This window comes from Anas platyrhynchos, chromosome 15, assembly GCF_047663525.1.
Source record: "Anas platyrhynchos isolate ZD024472 breed Pekin duck chromosome 15, IASCAAS_PekinDuck_T2T, whole genome shotgun sequence".
Classification (NCBI taxonomy): domain Eukaryota; kingdom Metazoa; phylum Chordata; class Aves; order Anseriformes; family Anatidae; genus Anas; species Anas platyrhynchos.
The window spans coordinates 10,626,356-10,652,009 of record NC_092601.1 but is presented as its reverse complement, the minus strand read 5'-3'; the positions used below and the strand labels follow the sequence as shown (position 1 = coordinate 10,652,009).

The following is a 25,654-nucleotide window of genomic DNA, read 5'->3' as shown; positions in this document are numbered from 1 at the left end:
TGCCGCCCTCTGCCGGCCCGGCGGGCCCGCTGCCCTCCGGACTTTGCTCGGCGTCTCCAGCCGGGACGGGTCGAGGCCCCTCGGGTGCGGGACGGGGGCCCGGCTGTGTGAGGAAAGGCCTTGCCCGCCCCAGGCGCCATGGCGGCGGGCGGCTGGCTCTGCGGCTCCCCGGAGGGCTCCGGAGGGCTCGGGGTAAGTGAGCTTGGCCCTGCCCCGAGGGCTGAGGGGCTGCAGATGTACATGGGCGACGTGTGGGTAACGGCGGGCTCTCAGTGAGGAAGCTGTCACTGTGGGTGAAGGCAGCTGGCGTTATGAAATCTTCCTCTCCGAGGGATACCCGCACCCGCACACAGAATGATCTGGTTCTCTGTGCGGTTGGAGTAAGCTTGGTGAGAGGTGTGCGGGCGTGAGGTCCGACTGCGCTGCTGGAAGGGTGTGCAAGTAGCCTGTGGTCCGTGTATTGTCCTCAGGAAGTGTCTGCTGAGTGACCCAGTACAGCGACAGCTCTAAAAGGGCACCGATGAGTCGATCAGTCCAGGATCACACAGATTTCCACTGTCAGGATTAATAAACTCCTGTAATAACTTGTGAGCCGCTATCTTCCTAATTTCATCTAGTGATTCCTTTCTCCGAGCCTTGCTTGGCATCACATTCTTTACATAAAGGATTTGGGCCACCTCTGCAAGCTGCTACAGAAAAAATTCACTATTTGACTCAAAGCTGGAACAATCATGTCCCAACCAGCCCCACCTTCTTCTCCAGCAAAAATTGAGGGCCAAGGTTTTCCCGCTTGGCTGCTTAAACTTTGGCTTCAGATTGCTTTAGGAGCACCTAGTAAAATACACTTCTCGGACACAGAGTAGCTGCAGGTTCCTTAGGAATCAGGGTGAGCTGTAGACATGTTGAGTACCTCTGAAAAAACAGGTCATTGTTCCTTCTGTGCTAATAGGTCATGTAGGAATGCTCCTTTTGCCACACAGTTTTGGAACATATTACTGAGTGGCTCTTTTGTCTCTTATGTGCACAAGTACCAGAATCTCTGAGGCTTACTTAGCAAGTAAACCAAAGCCTGCTTAAAATACCTGAGTGACACTGACTCATCTGAACCATGTTCTTGTACAGGTCCCTGATGTTCCTGGCAATTACCTGGTCCCCTAGATCTGTCTGGATGGAGTCTTTGCTGTAAATTTAAACCAAATGCTTTGAGTCTTCCTTCTCACATGTCCATCTGCAGTTGCTGCATTGTTAGTTTTATTATGTTAACAGATGAGATTCAACTATTTATTCAGTCAGAAAAAAATATTAATGGATTATAAATACAGCTGGGGAAATGCAATTCTGATGCAGTTAATGCTCTGGGACACTTCTTTCCTCCTTATCTCTACTTCACCAGGCATTCTATACTGACCACTCTTATGGTTCCCAAATGCTGATAATCTTTGTGCTTCCAAAATTATTTTGTCTCATTTCACATTCAGTAACTTAAATTTCCTCCTTTTTTTTTTCTTCTTCAGTTCTGACGCATTATGTCTTTTCTTTGGCATCTTTCCCTTTTCAAACCTTTTTTTTTTCCTTTTTCCACCTTCACTCCCTCCAAAATGCTACTGCTGATCTCTCCCTCCTTCCTTCACCTGTGGCACCTTACGGTTCTCCCGCAGCTCCTCGCTTGCCAAATGTTTTTTACGTTTGAAACCCAATGTTAAGTTCCTCTAACATTAGGCTCAGTTGGAGCATTAGCAACTTGCATTAGCTGGTGAAATTCTGCATACATTAGCATTACTGTTTTAATTCTGTGTTGCTTTTGTGACAGGACTGGAACCAGACATGGCACACAAAGATCCCAAGATTTACCTGGTGCTTTGAGAAGACAGTCATTGCTTGGATCCCCTGTGCCTATCTTTGGATCAGTTTTCCCTTCTACTACATGTATCTTCGATACAAAAGCAATGGCTATATCAGGATGTCCCACATCTTCAAAACTAAAATGGTAAAGGAGGAGGATGGGGTTTGATCCTAGCATTATTGCAACTTCGATGCAGAACTTAATTTTTCTAAATCATTAACTCTTTTCTGATGACCCACCTCTGTGTTTACTTTGACATTTACCCAGTCAGGTAAAGTCATATCAGCACAAATCAAGTAAATCTTTAGGAGTAACTGTCACAGGATCTTTCCTTTTATACCTCCATGTGTTTTCCTATTGCTTCCCATCATGTTCTCTATCCCATATCTGCTCTTTCACCTCTCCAGTCGTACAGCCCAGGCTGCTTAGAACAGTCAGTTCAGTGGATCATCCCATCATGATTTCACTCTATTTCAACATGTGTTTGCTGTCTCCGCCTCAGGTCCTTGGATTCCTCCTGGTAACGCTGTGTTTTTCTAATGTCTTCTTTGTACTATGGGAAATAAGCCAAGGAATTCCACGGACTCCAGCATTCTTCATTAGCCCTGCAGTGCTGGGGATCACAATGGTAATTCTTCTTCTGTCTGTGTGTGGCCCAGCTTAGCCCTCCTGGGGCAGATCTTTTATTTCCCATATTTCTCAGTGTCTTTGAGCACAAAGATAGCTGATGGGGAATAGAAGGCTGGAGCCATGCTTTATGACTTGGGCTGTATGAAGCAGCAGGGGACTGGAGCTGGAGCAGTGGATCTACAGCTACATTACATAGTCCTGTGGGTCAAATATGCCTCAGAAGAGCTGAAGCAGCAGTAATGCCTAGAAAGAGGTCTCAGAGCAAGATCCAGTATGTGATTTATTATGGCTGGTATCATGATGGGATTTCTATTCAACTAAATGCCTGCCATTGCATCTTCATAGCCTAGAGTCTTCTAGCTTGTTGGCCCAGTTGTGGTTTTACTACTTGCTCTTTCAATAGTGACATTCTGCAGTACAAAATTGTGCATAATTCCTTCACAGTTTTAGCCGTTTAGGAACAATACTTCAGTTCTGAGCATCTTGAAATATTTGGACTAGAAACTAGTTGATTTTGCTTTATTGTGTTCATTAATTTGATAGTAATGTTTGGCATTCCACTACCAGCTATTTATATATTTCTACTTCCTCACAGATCCTTGCCATGTTCCTTACCCAGGCGGAAAGAATGATGGGCATCCAGTCCTCAGGCATCTTGTTGATATACTGGCTGCTCTCATTCTTGTCTGCGGTTGTGATGTTTAGTTCCAAAATCCAACATGGCCTGGAAAGAGTAAGTGAAATCATGTGGCTTTAATACGCAAGGGTATGAAGTCTCTCAAAAATATAGCTCTTTTTGCCTCATTGATTGTGAGGCAAAGAACCAAATTCCTTTCTTAAGATCTGTGCTGAGAAAACTGATGGATGACTCTTTGTCATCTCTGCTTATGTTTTCCCTTTCACTGTAGTGTGGTGAAGAGCTTTTACATCATTCTCAAGAGCGTTCTGTTTCTTAGGGCTTCTTGGAAGACCCTTTCCACCATGTTGCAACTTACCTTTATGTTAGCCTGGTGTTTGGTGAACTTGTGTTATTCTGCTTAGTTGATCACCCTCCCTTCTTCTCAAAAGCTGTCAACGATCCAGTAAGTATAATGTAGCTTTTCATAATGCTTTATATCATTGCTCAAATAGGAATTCAGACTTTGGGGGATATGCAGAAACATGATTATCTGGAAGATGCAAAATGCATCATTCCATATAAAGGCCAATGGTTTTAAAAAGTAACCAGCTGAATTTGGGATAACCACTTTGTCTCTCTATGTATCTTTTGAAAAAATAACGACCTTTTCGATCCACACTCACGTTTGTTTTCACTTAAACTAGTGTAGGGCTCATTTTGCTTCTCCATGGTCTTCTGTGCAGCAGTACATTCCTCTGCCTGACATATGAGTATGGCAGAGCTCTGTGCTTCAGAAAGTAAATGTCTGAGTAAGAAAAATAATATTCTTCCTTCCTCCATCTGAGAAGTTACTCAAAGCCTATTTCTCCAAAGTTTCCTGATCCCATTGATCCTTCTCAATACATTTACACTGTCAGAGGCAGTGAATGGGGGCTGGGTAACTTTTTAATTGTTTTTTCCTTGGGGAGTACAGAAGAGACATCATTGGAAGCACACTCTCTTCTCTATATAAATATCATCCATGTTTTTCTTTCCATCAGAATCAGTGTCCAGAAGCCAACAGCTCTTTTCTGTCCAAAATCACATACTGGTGGTTGTCTGGGTAAGAAAACATAGAAGACATGGTTTTGCTAGAACATAAGTTAAAACAGCAGCATAAGAGGGTGTACATGAGAACCAGTCAGAAGCATCTCAGCCCCCAAGTTAACTTATGTAGTGAGGATTTAACTTCCTTCTCTGGGGACTTGAGCTATTCTCACAAGATCAAATTATAAAAAATTAGCTTACTATTTTAAAGCACCATTTGTGATTCTGGATAATACTCTCCCTGCTTACAGCAGGCTTCCAGTGCCTTCTTTATCTTTAAATAGGCTTCAGCAATCTCAAAAAATCGCTGTACACCAACCATGCTCGTATCTGCCTGCCAGACCTTCTGTAACAAATGCTGGTCAGAGAGAAAATACTGGATGAGGATATTGGTCTAACCTGCTGCTTAGTTTTCAGAAGTAAAATGATGACATACCTTCACCTAATGTCAACTCTGGTAATGCTTCCTCTGTTTCACTGAGCCACAGAGTAAGTTAAGCTGAACTTTGTCCCCACTGTCCAAGACCCAACTGTCAGTATTGACTAAAATAGAATTAGGGCTTACTTGGAAATCACAATTCTGTTGACAGAAGATAGTATAGGGATTTAAAGCAAAACTGCTGCTCCTAAATGCTCATATTTATTCAGGGAAAGGATATTCCTAAGTAGTGTTTATGGAAGTCCCTATGTACTCACTGTGGAGCACTAACTTAAAGCCCACCTGTTTTGAAAACATTACACCTGCAACAAATCCTTCTGCACTTACCTTACAGATGTCTGTGTGTTCTCCAGGCTTGTCTGGAAAGGCTATCAGCGGTCCTTGGGGGTGGATGACCTGTGGTCAGTGAGGAAAGAGGACTCCTCTGAAGAGATTGTTACCTGGGCTGAAAAAGAGTGGAAGAAGTATCATAGCAGAACCAAGCAGTGAGTACTTGATCTAGAGAGTGTGTCATGGATTCAGCTGGGCAGTTTCTTTCTCCTCTAAATGATGTAAACAAATACACTCACAGAGGCTGACTTGTCATCTCAGAAGAAGCTTAAAGCCCCCCCGTTTCCCACAATGTGCTAGACAGACTGCTTCAGTACATTCTCAGGTTCTGAATGTAAGCTTTGTTGGTGTTTCTGATCTGAACAAGGTAGAAATCCCACTGAGTTATTTTTCTGTTAAATTCAAAGGGTATTCTACATAAAATCTGAGTAACTCTCTGCTATGAAAACTTAGTTCACTTCTTCACTCTTCGATGGGTGAGCACTTAGTGAGTTCCTTTGTGCAAAATCACATTTTAAATGTTGAAATCTGCTGGAGAACACCTTTAGTTCCTGGAAGCTTGGAGCTATAAGATTCTTTTGAGAGGGGACATTTTTCAATGTGCATTTATACTGGACATGGCATGAGATGCACTTTAGGATATTTAATGATTTTTTGAAAACACAAGATCCTTAATCTTGTTCCAGTTACAGCTAGCTTTTCCATTGTTTCTTTAGAAACAAGGAGTCTGCTACTTTTAAAAAGGGTCAGAAGAGTGAAACTGGTACAACAGAGGCTGAAGAGACAGAGGTTCTACTGCAGTCAGAGCACAATCAGAGCAGGCCCTTACTGAAAGCATTTTGGAGCATGTTTGGAACCTATTTCCTTCTCGGCACCCTCTGCTTAGTTATCTGTGATGTCTTCTTGTTTTCCATCCCAAAGATACTGAGGTATGTGAGTATTTAGAATTTATTTCCCAAAGGAGACAACATATGTACAAGATTGCTGCATACATGAGCACACAGAGATGTATATGCCAGCACTCACAGAGCTGGATACACAGACACTTTTGAAGTCTCTGATTACTGTTGAAAGGAGCTGGATTATCATTGGTGCTAAGCTCACAGTCAATTCAGTGAAAAAGACATCACTGTCTAAAGCAGTGCACACCCTCTCCATTGCTGTAAAAGATACTTAGCCCTCTGTCCATCTCTTCTACTATTTTACTGACAAAGATCAGCTATAGAGAATACAGAAAAATCTCTGGTACTTCTGAATTTCTGGTATTTCATCAGTTAGACATGAATTCATCAATATTTTGCTCCTGTCTTTTTGCTTCCAGCCTTTTCCTGGAGTTCATTGAAGATCAAGAAGCCCCTAGCTGGCATGGTTATTTCTATGCCTTCATTATGGTCCTGCTAGCTTGCCTCCAGACTCTGTTTGAACAACGATATATGTACATGTGTCTTGTTCTGGGACTGAAACTGAAAACTGTAGTAACAGGGCTTGTGTACAGGAAGGTGAGTCTGTAGGTTCATTTTCAAATCTTTTTTCCTAGCCCTACATTAGTAATTATGACATTATTGGTACAATGTTCTTAATATCAAGGAAGATATTACTAGAGAACTACTTCTAGCATGTAGTTCTGTGCTATATTCATCTCTGAACAGTGTGTGGGAGGTATTTTACTATTTGGTTTTCAATCTTACCTCTAAAAGGAAAGCCAAGAAAAGGAAGCAACATAAGATTTCTTACATTGTAGATTATGGTCAGGGAAGGGAGTAAATTTTTCACCCTAAAGTGAAGTCACATATCCCAGGCAACAGTACATTTTCATTACGTAGGATTTGACCTTTTTCTTTTTTTCCTTTCTTTATAAGGGAAAGTTGTTTGATTTTTAGATCAAAGCTGTTGTTGACACTGCCTTTCCTTTATTCTCTACCCTGTCTAGATCCTAATAATGTCAAACGCATCAAGGAAAGCAGTAACAGTAGGTGAAATCGTTAACTTGATATCTGTTGATGTCCAAAAGCTAATGGATCTTATTATCTATTTTAACGGGACCTGGCTTGCTCCGATTCGGATTATCATCTGCTTTGTCTTCTTGTGGCAGGTAAAATATGATGATGGTACCTATCGAACCCCTTCTGTTTCAGGTATCAGAGGAAAAAGAAGCTTTCAAAATTCTTATTAGAGCTTTTCTGGCCTGAACAACCTGAAATTGCCACATTTTTCTTAGCTGCTTAGCATGGGGCATTCACTTGCATTGTTAGAAGTTATTTTTATTGGAATGGAATCCTTACCTGATTCTTCAATTCATCTTCTTACCTGTGTATTCAGCATTCAGTCTCTTTTAGGGAAAACACTGGGAATGTGACTGTTCTGAGCTGCCTGTTAATATTCTGCCTGAGATTCTCCTTTATCAGCGCTCTTTTCAAACAAAATGTAGTGGCCCACTGCAGGCTCCAGTTGCAGCTCCTCTGCATGGTTACTAGTTACAAATAGCAAACTATTTGCTACTTATATAATACTATATATAATATAAAAAGTATATAAAATGCTATAAAGCATTTTATGTACAGAGTACATACCAACACTCACCTTTCTAGCAAATGTAAGCCTTCTGCAGACAGATGCAACTAAACCATGATAAATAAGCTCTCCGTTTTGGCATGCAAGTTATTACAAACCCAGATATCCAAGAGCTGTCCAAGAATATGTGGCATAATATAGTGCTGCCATTTCATTTCTCTAGTTGATGTAAATTCACACAAGATTGGTTATTTATGCCACAATAATATTTTGCTTTCTTAACAAAAACTGGTTTTGTTTTGTGTCACTTATGCCAGCCACAAGATGTCCTCCTTAACACATCCAAGAGCAACCAGGAAGCAATAGATATTACTTAAATTGCAAAGCATGTTTCTGGATCTCTTTCAACACTAATCTAGTTCCTAAAAGGGAAGCAAATAAATTCAGCAGAGCATGATGACAGGAGTTACTCTGCTTGGAGAGTTAACAATCCACAGTGCTTAGGCAGCCCAACTACCAAGAAAGGCAAAAGCTGGACTAGAGGAAAGCCTTAGACTTGGGGGATGTTAGGCACCAATTTCAAATCAGAAGGAAGGTAAGCAAGGAGGAGTGGAAGACTTGTTTCTGTAATACCATAAGTTCTTCCTCTTCTCTCCTGACAGCTTCTTGGGCCATCTGCCTTGACTTCAGTTGCTGTATTCCTTTTTCTTTTGCCTCTGAATTTTATGATCACCAAGAAGAGGAGTCATTTTCAGGTACATTTTGCGTCATAAAAATGAAGTGTTTTATTGACACAAATTATGCTAGGATTCAACTTTTAAACCTCAGTTAAAGGCTGCCATGCTCTCCCAAGGAAGGATGACATGAAACCCACAGCTACAGAACAAATCAAAGGCTGAGGATTACAGTAGGCATGTTGTTTAAAAAACAAAAAAAATCATTGCATTGATTAGAGTCACTAACATGTGACTCTAAGAGATGGCTTAGTATGTTATGATGACCATGACTCTCTGAAGGACCACAGGAGGATTTAAAACCTACAAAGTAGATTAAACTCTTCTGCATGTTCAGTCTTTTACTTTGTGTCTGCCCACCTTTTCTGTTCTTGTTTGTACTGTCAGTAAAAACAAAGCTCTGAAGAGAAAATGCAAGATATTTCCCAGCCTAAAAGATGTATAAGCTAAAGAGTAAACACAGCTCAACTGCAGGGAAATTTCTTCAGAATTCATAGGCAGTGTTAAGGTGTATTTGTTTTTTGTTTTTTTTTTCCAAAATAATTGTGCAGTTAAATATGCAACCTGCTAAGTGATAAAACTCAAACATTTATTACAGGAGGCCCAGATGAAACATAAAGATGAGCGGGCCAAACTTACCAATGCCATTCTTAGCGATATTAAAGTAATCAAGCTGTATGGCTGGGAGAAAACCTTCATGGAGAAAGTGCTTGGTATCCGGAAGCAAGAACTTAAGGCCCTAAAAAGATCTCAGATTCTCTTTTCAGCATCTCTAGCTTCCTTCAATTCATCAACTTTCCTGGTGAGTGACTCACCTTCCTACATAAAATGTGCTATTACTTCAATTTCTCTTTGTGGTCCTGTCTGGACAGATTTTTCCTGTTGGACAGCTAGAGATAATGTCTGCCTGGAGGAGTTGGTGGTCTCACAGGAGGAGTTGAGCCCCAGTGGGATCGGCTGCAGACATTTACACTGTCCTAGCAGTTCCATGGACAAGTTACCTGGTCTGATGACATGTTCCAAGCAGATGGAGACTGCTTTGTAGGAATCACCTGGAGATCTCCAGCTTCACAGAGTTCACAGCACAGTTAGTATCTGCACGAGCCACTTCTGTATATGCTGTTGCAGGTCAGCCATATGTGTTTTAAATGGAGAATGGCTGTGTTTTCACCTTACTGTGACTGCAGCACGAAAACTTCCTTAAAGGAGAACAAACATCAAATGGTCAGAATTGGTTTTGTCACCTTCACCTACGATATTTGCAGGCCAGTGGTATCATGTATATGGATGATAGCCTGGGTTCCAGGGCATGTAGGAAGGGACTTGCCACCTTTGAATCATTCTCTTTTCCCTGTCTGAAGCAAATGGTTTGCTTTTTCTTTGCTCCTTTCCAGATTGCATTTGTCATGTTTGCTGTCTACACCCTGGTGGATAACACACACATCCTGGATGCTCAGAAGGCCTTTGTATCTTTAACACTGATCAACATCCTCAACACTGCACACTCCTTCCTGCCATTCTCCATAAATGCTGTTGTCCAGGTTAATTGCAGGATATGTTTCTTTTTTTTTTTTTTTTTTGGCCAAAACTGTTTTTTATATACCACCATTGAAAGGTAAAGGGAGGGATTTCTTATGGCTTTGAATTTCAGGCCAGCTATTTAATTGCTATTGTAAAAAAGTGAAGTGCAAGGAGTTGCAGCTAAAGGTACTTCAGAAGTACTGTTTTTCAGAAAGGTTGATATATTGACAAAATAGTCACTAAGAATAATTCTTAAGTCTTTTAGGGCCATATAAACGTCATATGGTGTAAGGCAGAGACTAATACTTTTTTGGTGGGCAGTATCTGGGATTAAGCTCTCTTTTAGAAGCATTAATTACCTGTTAGTCCTGTATCACAAGCACCATTAAATCTCAGACATGCTTCCAGTTCTATTTTTAATCACAGAGATCAGAACAAATGGGGCAAAATCTCCATGGGAGATCAGAAGAACCTTGCTAGCCGAGGCCAGAGAGAAGAGCAAGTCATTAGTGAGAAATTGGAAAATTTTGCTTCTCTCTTGCACTTCAAGAAGACTGTCATGATTCTTCATATACAGGAGCAATCACTGGGAAAATTGCAGGATGAATTTGGGAAAAAAAGCAGCAATTTCAAGCATTTGAACAGAAAATACATGGAAGAACATGGCTTTTTTGTTTAAGTGGAAATAAATACGATTAACTTAGGGAAGAGCTGCATTTGTCCATCTAAGCCTACATAGCATCTGCAACATAGCACCTAATTAACAGTCTTCAGTGGGTTTTCAGTATGAGTCTTACCTTCTAGTTGTACTCCCTTTCTATTCTAAATCTTACTGTTTTATGTGCTTCTTCATTTTCAGGCCAAAGTTTCTTTTAACCGCTTAGCAGCTTTTCTGAATCTGGAAGAACTGAATCCCAAGAGCTCAAACAGAAACACTTCTGACTGTGGTGAGCTTCTGTCTTAGTGTTGTCTTACAAGAGGAGTAGCTTCCATTGTTCAGCTTCCAGAATGGTGCCTACCACAGTCAAGAGAGAAAAATGTTTGCCTTTTACCATCACTTTCTCTCTCAGGCCTATTTATTTCTAACAGTAAAATCTAGTCTGGTAATTAACCCTTCTTTTGAGAATTGAAGTTCATTTTATATAAATAAAAGCACATACTGAAACATAAACAGGGATGTTTCTATACTTACTTTTGAATTTCACAAGTGTTCTTTTTCTCCTTATATCTTAGTACAGGCAAGTATCACCATAAGAAACGGAACATTCTGCTGGAGCAAAGAAATGTCTCCTTGTCTTAGAAGGTACAGCCGTAACTTTAGTCATCTCAGTTCTGTAGGTTAGGGTGGGTGCTAAATGAAAGAATTCTTCACAGCCCAAAGTGAAATCAGTGTGGAATATGTACAAGTGTCTGAGTTTGCTTCATATTTAACATTGAATTCTGAAAATTAAAAAGTCAGACAAAATGTATTATTGCTTTTACACCTGTCTTAATGGGAACACAGAAATAGGAAGGTCTCTGTATCTGAATGTTGCCTTCATATGCAGAGACTGTTTTCCTTACACAATTTGTTGAAACATGGAATTACACTAATGTAAGTGTAAAAAAAAGTCAGCATAACTACAGCAAGAACGTTGCTTTTTTTCTTTTCAGAAAACATATCTAAAAGGTGGTCAAAGACTGATTGAGGTGGGGTGCTCTTTTCTCTATAGGATAGATCTTACTGTGCCCCAAGGCTCCTTGATTGCTATAGTTGGCCAGGTGGGTGCTGGAAAATCTTCCTTGCTGTCAGCATTACTTGGTGAGCTGGAACAGATGGATGGCTGCGTGACTATGAAGGTAAATTTTTCCCTTAGCATTTGCTTCTAATTAGGCTGTCTTCAGGAACAGTAAGGTATCAATGAAGTCATCAGATATACGATGAAAACCTACTTAGTGCTGAACTTTTAACAAAATTTATAGTGTAGCAGCCTTCATTTAGTCATCAAGAGGTGCTTAAGACCTGCCAGATGAGTTTGACCTGTGGGAATGGGAATTGGAACAGGATTTTGGAGAGCCGGTTCCATTTCCCACTCTAGCAGTGAGCTGAAGTGACATTATAGTAAGTAACATCACTTGAAATTCTGTTTCCTCCTCTGTAAGACAGTGAGGGTGCGATCCTTTTATTTTGAAAAGGGCTCAGACCCTTAAATGGTGATGATCATTCCATATTTTTATAAAGCTAATTGGGGAGGGGTTTTCTTCAAAGACCGGTTCCCACATGTCCACGTTGTGCTTATGATTGGTAATATTCTTCCATTTCCATTTTTATAGGGCACAGCAGCTTATGTTCCCCAGCAAGCATGGATACAGAATGCTTCAGTGGAAGATAATATTCTCTTTGGCAATGAGATGGATGAAGCATGGTTTAATAGCGTGGTTGATGCTTGTGCATTGCAGCCTGATTTGGAGAGCTTCCCAGCAGGGCAGAAGAGTGAAATAGGCGAGAAGGTACTGGCCCAGATCTATGAAAAAGTTTGTCAAAATATGAGTAATGACAACTTTGGATGTCCCACTTAAAACAATGAGAAATGGATTAAACTTGCAAGAGGCAGGTACTCAGGAATTTCTGAAAAATTGGGCTACAGCTTACTGGGGTCTGAAGCCCACCTCCTGACAGTTAAGTTAATGAGAGATATAAGAGACGCTTAACAAGAGTAAACAAATCCAGGTCATTCTTGGGTCCTTGTTTGCAGGAGAGCAGAGTTGCTCAGAAGATACCTCTGTCTCAGCATCTCAAGAGCCTCATTTCTTGGGGGGTGGCGGGGTAGGAGGGAAGAGGGGAAATACAAAGGCACTGATTTAAAAGTAAGTCATAAACCATCAGTGTAAAATGGAGTTATGAGCTTATAAATATGCTGTAGCTTAGGAATAAAGTGTCAATGCATTTTTACAGGGAATAAATATATCTGGAGGCCAGAAACAAAGAGTGAACCTTGCTCGTGCCGTGTACCAGAAGGCTTCAATTTACTTACTAGATGACCCCCTCTCGGCTGTTGATGCCCATGTTGGACAGCACATTTTTGAACACGTTCTTGGACCTAATGGCTTACTGAAGAACAAGGTGTGTTATAAATCCTGAACTTTAAGAGACATCAAAATCTATATAGTCATAAGGGCACCCCAGATGTTTCCAGTAAGGTAGGTTACTTTATCAAAGGCTCCCAAATTCTTTTTTGATAGTCCCAGGTAGGTACTGCTGTTAGCAGCAATGGAAGGGGAGTGGGTAACCTCTGCAGCCCACACAGCACACTGAAGTCCTGCAGTGAATCTCACCTAGGTTGAATTCTCCTGAAAGACTACCTCCATCCTCACTCAGCATGCCTAATTCCAGCCTTACTTCTACAGCAAGTCTGTAGTTCTTTTGGTCTTCTGTCAGCATTATACTGGTGCCTCTTTGGATTTATTTCTAGTATAGTTTGGAAGAACTGTATTTCACTTCCAGTTCATCACATTTTACCACAATTTCTCATTCCATCACTTTTGAATACTTCAGTACCAACTTTACAGTTCTCATCACCCAACTGTTCATCGCTTCAGTCTCAGGATTCACCTTAACCTCTTCTCTTCCTTTCTTCTTTGCATTGGATGCATTTTGGTATTCCTTTTTTCTCTGTTGTCAGGCAATAGAGATGATAAATGCGGGTGCATGAGAAGGTCTGGTGGGGCACCTCTATTTGTTTCATGATATAAATTAACTACAATTATTTTATTTGATTTCAGGTTGTAGAAGAAAAAGAGGTATTTATTTTCATCAGAAAGTCCAACTAAAACAGACGCGTCTGTGATTACAAATGCCTTTTTTCATGAGTAGATTGGTTGCAGGTATCAGAATATAATTATTATGCTCAAACGTAGAAAGACTGGCAAAGAAAACAGGTATCAGATTTAAAATGTACTCAAAGGGCTTGATTTTATATTAGAAATGTAGAACACACCAATTTCTTATTTAGGGAAAAAGTGACAGGAATAAACAACAAAAATATCCCCGTGTTAGCAAAAATTACAGGTTCACACTGAGGACGTCTTCTTACAAGATAGCTAACTGCACCAGCCCAAGTGAGCAGGGGAACACTGGAACAATTTAACTCTTTCTTCAAGCAGACTCGTGTTCTGGTGACTCACACGATCAGCATTTTGCACCAAGTGGACAACATTGTTGTGCTGGTGGATGGAATGATCTCAGAAATTGGTTCCTACCAAGAACTTTTACAGAGAAATGGGGCTTTTGCAGAATTTCTTCATTCGCACAGTACTGCAGAAGAAAAGGCATGCTCTGGCTTTCCAGGTAACCTAGACAAATTGGAATTGTTTTACCCAGACCTATCAGTCATTTGTTTCCTTAATGTTATATTTAACTAACTAGGGGTCTGCTGCTGTTAACAGCTGGGAAGAGGGAAAAGAGAATAAAACAGGAAAAGCCAGCTGTAGATTTTTCTTTGAAGGACACTTAGAGCAAGGATCTCATCACAGGAATCTGTCGCTTTATATGAAAATATGCCAGTTAAATGAGCTGTGTCATCACCTCAAAACTGGTTCTTGAATTAAGTTTCATCTTAGTAGGCAACAGTCATGCATTTAACATAATTACCCACTATATGTGCTGTTCTTCAACCTTGACTTTGATATTTCTACCCCCCTTAGAAAGAATTCTTTGTAATGGATCTTTCCTCTATGTTACAAGTGTCTCAAAGGCTATACAAGACAAAATGGTATTTGTAAAGCACTTGGAGAAAACAGTGCATTTATTTCACAGCTATAGGAGACACCAGCAGCACCGTCACCTCTAGAAACTGTCCATCACAGGAGAAGTTCTTTAGGTAAGCTTCAAGCTGTCTCACACACCAAAGAACTTGCTCTTAGAGTCCATTAAGAGCCTACACAGAGTCTCTTAATGAATACAATGCAGGCTTGGGTTTGATCTTTAATAATGACAAACGAGCAAAACTCAAGACCGGCTAAAGAACTGCTTTTGAATATGGATGTTGTTCATATTAACATATTTCCCAAGGAGACAGAACTTGTCCTAGAGGTCACTATGAGGCATATGGATACATTTACCTGCTGTTCAATTCCTAGGGGGGCTGTAAGGTCTGACTCGTTTCACACCAGCCACAGCTAGTGTATGCTCAAAGCCTCTGTTAATGGCTTCACTTGACAGAGCCCACTGCCTGTGATATGTATGGACACCTCTTGGGGTCACTCTGGAGGATCACAAAAACTGCAGCCTTTGAAATAAGCATGAACAATGGGGAGATGGGTGAGGACAAGTAAGCTTCCTGAATTCCCATGCCTTATTTGACTCTGGGAAAATGGCATTGCCATTGTAGGAATCATTTTAATGTGATCTAGGGAAGAAGGAAGGGCAGTGCAGGTTTGCACTCCATCATAAACATACATGATGGTGGGATTCCCTGGATCTAAATAGGCTTTAAAATACTAATTGCCCTAGGTAAAAATTAAAGAATTTTTGTTTTCCTTATGAAGCGACAATTCAGTCAAATCTGCTACGGGAAGGGAGACCACTCATGCAAGTCAAAACACTACTGCTGCTGCAGCCACTAAAGGAGTATTAACCACAGGAGAGAAAGCTCGGCATGGCAGGGTAAGCTCCGCACTTTCCTTTCAAGACAAAGATAAGTACCGTGGGTTTATTACTGACCCACTCACCCCCATCATAGGTGGGTCACCTCACTACCTAAGTTAAGGTAGTGCAGCTTCAGAACTGTCAGCGGAGTTGTCCAAATTTGTCTTGTAATGGAGACAAAATTACTTCCAAACTATTTTATGTAACACCTCCTATGTAAACTGTATCTCCCAACATGTGCCCTGATCTAAGCAGTGGTTTGAAAATTGGAATACCGTTGCAGAAAATACGGGATGGGAATGAGAGAGGAAAGAGTAATTTATGACCACTTGAGAAGAGAGAGCCTGATTCAAGAATTATTAGAAGGGAGTGGGCATCCTGAGGCAGTCAGGGTGAGGTGGTAGCAAAAAAACATAAGAGTACACATTACAAGGCAATTGTAATCTTGGATCTGGCTGTAGGTTCTTAAGGCTGATGGGAAGGGGTGAAGAGGCACATCACTCCTCTCATCTTTCCCAAGAGGTACACTTCAAAAGGCCAAGGCAAGGAATAATGGCTTCATTATTCATCCACCAGGAAAATAAGGAAAGAATTAACGTTTGCTGTAGCCCGTGACATACTCAGCAGATATGCCCTCATAAATCATTGTGTTTCAGAGCTGTTTTTCATTGCTAACATGCTTAATCCTTCCAACCTCTCCTTCCATCTCCTTTTCTTTTTTCCTAATTGTTTCACTCTAGGTTAATACTTCGATTTATGCAGCCTACCTGAAGGCAACAGGCATACCGCTGTGTGTGTACATCGTTCTGTTGTTCATGTGTCAGCAAGCGTTATCATTTTTTCGCGGTTACTGGCTCAGCATGTGGACAAATGACCCTGTATACAATGGTACACAACAACACACAGAGCTAAGAGTTGGAGTCTTTGGTGCACTAGGAATCATTCAAGGTTCGTTTAACTTGCTCACCTAATTCTTCTCTGTGTTTCCCATATCCAGGATGTTTTCTAAGAATATAAACAAGTGTATGCCCATGGGCTCTTTACCTCCCAGGCTCTTGGCACCAGCCCTAAAAGTTTGGCATGGGACCTAAGGCTACAGGCTCTGACGCACAGAGAGGATTTCTAAGGGATCTGAACATTTTGAATGTTACTGCTTGAAATTCCACCTCATGATGTACTAGAAGTGTTTTGTGCCTTTCAGCAGACCATGACCAATAGTCTTCCTCTGTAGTTCCTGCTGGAACTGTGTTTATCTGGACCAAAAACAAAACAAAAGAAAAAATCATCAACAAAAGAACTACACTATCCTTATTTTTCCATCCCACCCCCTTATATCCAACATTTTCTACATTTTTCTTCCTCTCATCTCTTTCCACTCCTCCATTATAAATGAATTATAACCAAGTGCCATGGTGGATCTTTTTTCATGCTGAATTAAGTCTTGGTTTAGGCTTTTTAACTGTAAGGAAGAAAAAAAGAGAAACTTGGAAGACTTTATATTCCTTTAAACCGTAAAAAAATTGCCACAACTATTTTGATCAATCTTAAAACTTGCCTGTTTTAGAGCAGAAATCAAATCTGAAAAGACAGCAAGCTAAGTAGCAGAAATTTGAGAAAGCTTTTTGGAAGTTCAAAAGAGCAGGAAGGATTGGGAACCTTTCTGTGCCAACAGCAAATCTGTAGTCCAAAAGCCTAGAACTTCCGAGTAATTCAAAGTAGTTCCAGTCTAGCTCATTTTGTGAAGAACAGTTTCTGTGCATTTATGTTGCTGAACTCCTCTGCAATCCCAACTACCGTAGAGAAAGGCTAGTTTACCTTGCAGCTCTGAGGCTTGGCTTAATTGCTACCAAAGATAAAGGCAGCTCCTTTCACCACTATTGTATTCACACTACGAAGTGAAAGTCATGATCTTGCAAAGGGAAACTCCAAGGTGATTGTTCAGACCCAGTAACACTGATTTATTTCTTTTTTTTTTTTTTTTTTTTTTTTAATATTGCAGCCATTTGCAGATTTGTCTCCACAGCAGCAGTCCTTCTAGGTGGTGTGATAGCTTCATATAAGCTGTTTCTGCAGTTGCTAAGGAACGTTGGTAGATCCCCGATGGTCTTCTTTGAGCAGACACCCATTGGAAACTTATTGAACCGCTTCTCCAAAGAGATGGATGCCATCGATTCCATTATCCCTGACAAGCTGAAATCCTTGCTGGGATTTCTGTTCAACTTGGTGGAGATCTACCTTGTGATCATTGTGGCTACACCAAAGGCAGCGATGGCCATAGTGCCTTTGACTGTTTTTTATGCTGTGTTCCAGGTAGGATCTCATAGAAATGTGTAGACAGAAAAGTAGCACGTCCATGACCTTGCAGAAAGCCTGCTCCCATTTCTTAGGAGCAGAGCCATGCAGAAACTATTTTCATCATCTCCAGTTGCATTTGAGTAACAATAACATCAGCAACATTTCCCATGTCACCTCAACCTTCCAAAGCACCTCTGAGAGGCTTTTATTTTTCTATTGTCCAAATCAAATCCCACCTAGAGCTATATTCCTAGTCTCCATTAGTGTAAATAAAATCATATCAAAACCAAATGCACTTTTCCTTTTCTCCAGCATTCCTATGCTGTCTTTTTTTTTTTTTTTTTTTTTTTTTTTTTAAATACAACCATGTATACGAGGCCATTGCTCCATTGGACTCAAATGCTTAGCAAGGTAAGGCTAAACAGAAGAAAAAAGGACATAAGTGTGCATGCATGGCTCCATTCTCCATCAAGGGAAGGGCAGGTCTACAGGAGAAAGTAAACATGAGTTTTGAGGCTTTGTGAGTTCAGAGTACCTCGGCTTCTTTACATTAACCAGCCATGGGGTTACTCTCCATGGCAACAGAAGATAACACAGGCAAAAAGGCTACTGCACCTTTTAAGGGCATCGCCTGCCTGCACATTAGATTTTATAACGGTAGGATAGTACGTACTGTTGCACTCACTGAGCCATTTCTCAACTTTCTGTGGAGCATCTCTACAAAGGCATTAACCTTCTAGTCACTTCTCTTTCCATTTCCTTTTGTACCAGCACTTCTATGTCATCACCTCCTGCCAGCTGCGATGCATGGAGGCTGCCAGCAGGTCACCCATCTACTCCCACATTTCAGAAACTTTTCACGGAAGTAGTGTGATCCGTGCTTACAAAGACCAGGAGAGGTTTATTTTGAAGAGCAATTTCCTAGTGGATGAGAATCAGAGAATATGCTTCGCTGGAGCAGTTGCTGACAGGTACAGATCTGGAGTGGAGAAGAAATGACAGTTTACTCCCATGGCCCTTGTGAGTAGAGGTAGCTGCTCTTGGGGTGTGGGTGGAGATACTCAAAAGATGAGGTGCACAGTTGTTGAGGAGTTAAGGTAGTTTTTCACTTCATCACTCATATTACACCTCTCTGGCAACATTACTCCTCATCCAACTGATATACTCCATCTCTGTTGTACAGTGAGGCAGACGTACTGACACACAGCTAGAGGTATAATCTGATGTCCAAAATGCATAGCTCTAGCACATGCCTGGTACAGCCCATCATTATGTGGCAGAATGCTTGAGGCCTGTGGGATATGCAGAACCCATCATACAACAGACCCATCAGCCACAAACAGGTGAGCAGCAGCAGAGTGAGAAAGGTTAGACCAATTAACCCGACAAGCTATGTGCTAGCTGCGCTCACCCAACAGCCTTTGGATAGAAAATCCTAGCAGAGGTGATAGGTCAACCAGTTTGGACAGCCTGGAGTCATTCATGAGCAACAAAGGGGCCGGTTAGGAGCCTCACAGCCACAACAAGAGCTTTGTTGTGCACCCTGTACCCTCAACAGTCCCACAGCTGTTTTGCAAAGTAATCACAGGTGCTATGGGGAGAAAGTAGGAGGGTGCTTAACAACAGTTCTGTACTGTCCTTCTCTTGCAGGTGGCTTGCCACAAACCTGGAGTTTCTAGGCAATAGCATTGTATTGTTTGCAGCACTATTTGCAACAGTTGGCAGAAAACACCTTAGTCCAGGAACTGCTGGCTTCTCCGTTTCATATGCTCTTCAGGTAACTTAGCGGTGAAGTAATACCATGCTTGCCTTGCAAAATCAGTTTACATTTTAATTTCTGTTACCATTTCAATTTCCAGTCATGAATTCTTTCTGTAGCTTTCTAGACACCTTCTCTTACCAAACCCTGCTGTTAATGCTGAAGCCTAGAGCGTCCAGGGCACGTGGCCCCTTAGAGATAATGAACCCAATAAACATATGCAGCAGCTATCTTTTTCCTTCTGCATCTGAATTCTATTTATTTCACAGCATGTTTCAAATAACTGAGGCATGTTCTTCAGTGTCTGTTTTATTTGCTTTTAGACTAGCTACAGAACAGCCTAAGAAAGTCACACTACCTTTAATGTCCAATCAGTAGCATTTCAGAGGAAACAGGCCAGGCTCTTTAACACAGTTTTATAACCATGGGGCCTTATGAAAGTTTGTTTTTTAGTCTTTTAAGGGATGATTTCTCAAGTAATTAGCTGATGAGGATGTCCTTGTAAATAAACACTAGAAGAAAGTTAACAGGTACCTTGTGAGCACAGGTCCAAGTTCTTTTATCTGCCCTAACATTTGTGCTTCTTCCTGCTAGATAACTGGTGTTCTAAACTGGATGGTGCGCTCCTGGACAGAAATTGAAAACAACATTGTTTCTGTGGAGAGAGTGAAAGAATACTCAAGGACTCCTAAAGAGGTAGATAGCCAACTACTGACTCAACTAGCACAGGAAAAATCTCTGCGAATTAGATTTGTAACTTTTCTGTTCCACATGGAGAACCCCTCCTGTTTTTGCCCTTTTGAAAGACCAGTTATATTTCCTTTAAAAAACTGTAGCATTTTGATCCAACTGACAGGTTGTTTTGTAACCTCTGATTATCGTATTTCCATGAGACAGTTAAGAATTAGATTGTCATTAAAATAGCTTCACTTGGTAACACTCATGGAATGAGGCATATTTTCTGCCCATATTTGGAGCATGTATTTATTGTGCGTGTTCAGATCTAACTGTGTGATAACCGATGGCTGCTAAATAGCCTTTGAGCAATTAAGAATCTCCAGTGCAATCATTTCTGTTCTGTAATAGTTATTTCTCCACATGCTGACCTGAGATCCTACTAAAGGAGATGTTCTGTACATTCCATGCACATGAATCTTTTTATTGAAACACTCAGTATCAGAACTCTGACATGCAAATAAATACTTATCCCTATTTTCAGTTACGATGACTGGGATCTTTGCATGAAGTAAAAAGCCAACGTGCAATATAAAAAGTCAGCGGCCTTTTTCTCTTTTGTAAACAGTATACAGATCAGTGTAAATTTAGCACAGATGCTTTCATAAGCTTCCTGTTTCAGTATGGCCAGCTCATTTGGTAATTTAAATCAACTTTATACACTGTTGATTGTTATCATCTGTCTAGGCACCCTGGACTCTAAATGTTAAACTTCAAGGTCAAGTCTGGCTTACTGAAGGAAGAATTGAATTCAGAAACTATAGTTTGCGATACCGACCAAACTTGGAGTTAGCTCTGAAGTGTATCAATCTAACCATCAACGGGAAAGAGAAGGTAAGCATGAGCTTCCAGAAGAGCTACAAGTGTGAGCAGTGCTTTGCAGTGATGAGATCTGAGCAGATTTAGCCCCTGTGTTACACCAAGGTACAACAGCATGTAAACAAGAATGCTGCGGTAAGGTATGAGCCCTTTTCCATCAATCACATAGCACACTTCTAGTGAAAAATAGTGCTTCCAGAATTGCTGCATGAACCAGACATTCTTCTGAGTGAAATTCCATTTCACAGAGTATTAGCAGAGTTACAGCTATGGAATTTTACTTTGTAAATCTGGTGCCATATCAAGGCCCTGATCCAGCTCGTGAGTCTTGTAGCTATTCTTCCCATTAAAGGCTTTCAAGATTCACTTTCATACAAAACAATTACAAATTCTAAATAATTCCTTTAAGAATGTAAGCCTAGACTATGTGGATCTTGAATAGCCCTAAAAATTTGATCTGTGTAGGGCTGTCTCTTTTCAAACGCTATACACCAGCCAATAAGAACGACATGACAGGTCTTTCCAACTATGGGAAATGATCAACATCAAAACCAAAAAGTTTCCACTGCACTTTACAGATCGGCATAACTGGAAGAACAGGAGCTGGGAAATCTACTCTTGCTCTGGGATTGCTGCGATTAGTAGAAGCTGCAGAAGGAGCAATCCTAATTGATGGACAAGATATTGCTCAACTAGGTCTCCATGACCTTAGAACCAAGATAACTGTAATTCCCCAGGTATGAAATTAATTTCTAGAATGCTTCAGCAGAGCTGAAAGTCATAACACATAGTAAAGGTTCAGAGAAATTCTAGGAGGGAGGGACATTGAAAGATTTCAAAGTTGGAACTAACCTCTATGCCATGCTAGTCTCCCATCCAATATAACATTAGCAACAGATTTGCACCCAGCAGAGAAAACCAGAGAGCTCATTTTTATAATTAATTTCAGGAGTTGTTTGTGTCTCTGTGCTCAGGATCCCGTTTTGTTTTCTGGCACTCTAAGAATGAATCTTGACCCATTAAACCAATACACTGATGCAGACATCTGGACTGCTTTGGAATTGACTCAGCTCAAGAACTTTGTTGCAGATTTTCCAGATCAGTTGGAATATAAGTGCACTGACAGAGGGGAAAACCTAAGGTACCTTATCTTCAAAAAGACAGTGATAGGGTAGTGCCAGCCGGTGGGCTAAGAGGATGTCCTAGACAAGGAGTCTAATTTGCAATGAATAAATTAAATGGGAAGGGGGTGAGAGGAAACAATGGTCAGACGGCAAATTGCCTCATAATTTGCCTAATCAATAGCATGAAATCAAATTATTAAGATGCCGAGTAGAAAACTTTTGAGACTTAATCACTGTGTTGGCTTATGTTTGTGCAGTGCTTCGTGCACTGAAATCCTACTCCAAGTAGGGATCTTGTGGGTGCTGCAGTAATACACACCTTTCATTTCCTTAGCTTGTTTCATGCTGTTATCAGCAGTGCCACCAGCCTCAATCAGCCTTTCAGGGAAAGGGAACAATGACCCTTTCATTACTGTTTTCAAACTAATCATGTAGTCTGACCCCAAGGAAAAGTGACTGCTGCTCTTCATTTACTATCTTCCTTCTTACTTGCAGTGCTGGTCAGAAGCAGCTGGTTTGTCTGGCCAGAGCACTTCTTCAGAAAGCCAAAGTCCTCATTCTAGATGAGGCCACAGCCGCAGTAGACTTAGAAACTGATCTTCAGATTCAGTCTGCCCTGAGGACTCACTTCAAGGAGAGCACAGTGTTAACAATAGCTCACCGGATAAACACCATCATGGACTGTGACAGGTAATACCTTCAGCCACTTTCCTAACGAGGAAGGAAAACTCGGGCAACCTGTATGAACTAGACAAATAACTCAGTATTAGTGAACAACAATTCCATGTCTGTCCTTTTCTTGCTTAACGCTCAAAGCTTTGCTTTTGATCTTAGGTGTTTTTACATCAACGAGGCACCAGCAGTAGGTTAATCAAAGATTTCATGCCATATCCTAACTTGTATTTTTTTTTTAATGCACTGACAGCTAAACAATGGCTATTTGTTTAGCTGTCAGTGTCTTTGTCATTTTGTCTTTGTTTCCTCTTAAAATCATACAGGTAAAATACACGTTCACCTGTAAAACTTGGTTGAATACCAAGCTAGTACTGAGATTTACTTTAGAAATAAGTAGAAATCACTTAAGTTTATTGCTGTTGTTGGTGTTCCCCCAGGCTTACATGTCTGTTTTAATGTTCACAGGATTTTAGTCTTGGATAATGGCCAGATATCTGAATTTGATACTCCGGAACAATTAATAGCTCAGAAGGGACTGTTCTACAGACTAATGGAAGAATCTGGTCTTGCCTGACTGACTCATGGAATACACCGTAATGCCATCACCATCAGGAATAATTGATCTCTTAATTGAGTTATTACCTTGGTTTCATTCTAAAATGACAGGCGTGCCACCACATCTTGTTTGAGCTATAACTGCAATGGGTAGATGAAAAAGGATGACTTGGGATACAGGTTGTTTCCTTAGGAAACTTAGTAATTCCATTTTCATTATGTTTCCAAATACCCAAACCTCACTCTTCTGTTGAGAGTGAGAGCCAGAAAGCAAACAACTTATTGCTGTTATGGTATAAAACCAAACAAACTAAAAGAAAAAGACCACAGCATTTCCCATTTGTGCTATAAATGGAGCCCAAATACACTGCCATATTTCAGGATTGCACAGGTTATTTTTAAAAGCAACCACATTTCATAGAGAACAAGAATTTAACTGGTAGCAAGCAAACAACATTTACAACTTGTCCTAAGTTTCAGACAGGACAAATTCAACCTTTTGCAAATGTTTTAGGACTGCTCACACAAGCACTGTTCTCACAGATGTGGTGGCCTCCAAGGCAGCAGCTGGATCTAGTTATCCAAAGTGCAGAAACCCTGGGGGAGTAGGGGAGAGAACGTGGGATGCCACTAAGTACAAGAGCATATGGCTGCCTCTTGTCACAGCTGGTGATTAGATCTGCTCTATTTCCCTCCACGTCCGCTTTGGATGCTACCTGGATGAATCATGTTGGGTGGAAGGCTGACAGCTTAGACACAAGCTTGCTGACACAGGAAAAGAGCAACTGAGCTGGTGGGTGGGCAGCAGAATATCATTCATTGCATTTGGAGGCTTGGAGCAGCCCTGGAGTGTCCCTGCTGACAAACTGTGGTTGGTCACAGCGGAGTGTGTCTGAGCTCTTGGTACCTCTATTTCCTAATTGAATTTGGTCATGAGGAACTTATGTGGCAGCCTCCTTCTCTAACCCATGGTTCATTCCTGGCTGTTTCTGTAAGTTTACCTGCTGTGCGTGTCTCCCTGGCACTGCAGAACCTCTGGCACGGTGAATCTTTCAGATGTTACTTTAACAAACCAGAACAGCATCCAGAAGGAAAACCTTTCCAAGCTTCTCACAGTGCTGGGGGCTGCTGTCAGAGCTGCTCCCAAGTCTCTCCTCTGGGATTGCAACAAGAAAATGTGACGAACAAATCACACAGCAAGTTACTGCTGTTTACCATGACTTCTTGAAGCATTTCATTTTCTAGAAAGCTGAAATAAAAATTGAATCAAGTATTAAAGTGGCTCAAATGAGGAGTAATGGTGGAGGGGATGGGAGAACTCAAACCAGCAAGGGTTAACCCAGACCAGCAAAACCCAGAAGTTTCTTTTCCAACAGCTGTTCAGTAGCCACTTCACCCATATTAGGAGCAGCTAAAAATTTCTAGTGGAGAAGTACTTAAGATAAGTCTAATGCCCGCTGCCATATAGGTGTTAAAATACTAGGAAGGAAGCCTTCTGGTTTTTTTTTTTGTACTTTCTCCAAACCAGTATCTGTGGTTAAACAGAGTACCTTACTCAAGGGCAGAGCCAGAAGGGTTCAAACAGGTAAGTCACGAGTACCCTAAAGGCTGATCACAGGATCTAAAACCAGAAGTATTTAAAACTAGTGAGATGCAAGTTATGTGTTTTAACTGTGGTCAAAAAGAAATAGAAGTTCTGGTGTTGCTGGGCAGTTCTGAAACAGACATCTTTTAACATACTGTAATCTCTGGTATAAACATCTTTTAAATACTCACTTTCCGTTCCTAAGTTGGTAATGAAGGAAAAAGTCAACAGGAGAAAATAATCAAAACATACTTTAACACTGGTAACCTTTGAACAGGCACTGTTTAGCTGTTGGCTTGCACAACTGAACAGCGAGCAAAAATACCAGCAGCTTCCACACATAAAGCTGTGCGGTAAGGGCAAAAGAAAAAGGATTGCCAAGATCACATGGCACCAGAGAAAGATCAACCTGTTTCAGACGAGTAGGAGTCCCCCAACTTTATGTCCAAGCATTACTGTAAGTGACAAATAAGCAACTCAAATCTCACAAAAAAAGTGTTTGTTTTTTTTTCTTTTGAATTGAATGAGCTCTTCTAGAATGTAGGACACATTCCACATTGCAGGAAACAATGTCAGCCAGGATGTATCAACATGCATCAAAATCTGATGTAGTAAATTCAGATGAGATGTTTTTACACTTCTATATTAACATATTTATTGCAAACATATATGTTAATAACAGCAACAGTAGCTTCACAGGCACTGCAGTGGCACACACATTAAAGCTGTAAACTGGAAGATAGACCACTGCAGGAGCTAGATGATTTC

The 25,654-nt window shown here is 40.9% G+C and overlaps 1 protein-coding gene and 1 long non-coding RNA gene across 5 annotated transcripts; one reads left to right on the top strand and one right to left on the bottom strand.

Annotated features, from left to right (window-relative positions):
* The first annotated feature begins 6 nt into the window (after positions 1-6).
* Positions 7-24,579, top strand: ABCC6 (ATP binding cassette subfamily C member 6). Of its 4 annotated transcripts, XM_038186724.2 has the most exons (31): positions 8-192; positions 1,811-1,987; positions 2,346-2,471; positions 3,069-3,206; positions 3,430-3,555; positions 4,133-4,194; positions 4,971-5,102; positions 5,664-5,876; positions 6,269-6,446; positions 6,878-7,039; positions 8,121-8,213; positions 8,791-8,994; positions 9,587-9,733; positions 10,573-10,660; positions 10,947-11,016; positions 11,426-11,552; positions 12,027-12,203; positions 12,649-12,816; positions 13,857-14,040; positions 14,509-14,572; positions 15,240-15,357; positions 16,080-16,287; positions 17,339-17,649; positions 18,406-18,605; positions 19,285-19,411; positions 19,988-20,089; positions 20,816-20,962; positions 21,526-21,684; positions 21,922-22,088; positions 22,567-22,761; positions 23,212-24,579. In XM_038186724.2, exons 1-31 carry the CDS (start codon positions 139-141, stop codon positions 23,318-23,320), a joined length of 4,533 nt encoding a protein of 1,510 aa, XP_038042652.2. In that variant the 5' UTR covers positions 8-138; the 3' UTR covers positions 23,321-24,579. The 4 variants fall into 4 exon arrangements, 3 of the variants coding, with proteins under 3 accessions (XP_038042652.2, XP_038042653.2, XP_038042654.2); XR_005269459.2 differs by lacking the exon at positions 21,922-22,088 and having other exon boundaries at positions 7-192; XM_038186725.2 differs by lacking the exon at positions 2,346-2,471.
* Positions 2,979-11,432, bottom strand: LOC110352529 (uncharacterized). The gene is made up of 5 exons (XR_011803482.1): positions 10,906-11,432; positions 9,194-10,728; positions 4,945-5,062; positions 3,776-4,190; positions 2,979-3,197 (listed from the first exon to the last, which is right to left on the bottom strand). It is a non-coding gene; the product is annotated as an uncharacterized lncRNA (long non-coding RNA).
* Positions 24,580-25,654: the final 1,075 nt, after the last annotated feature.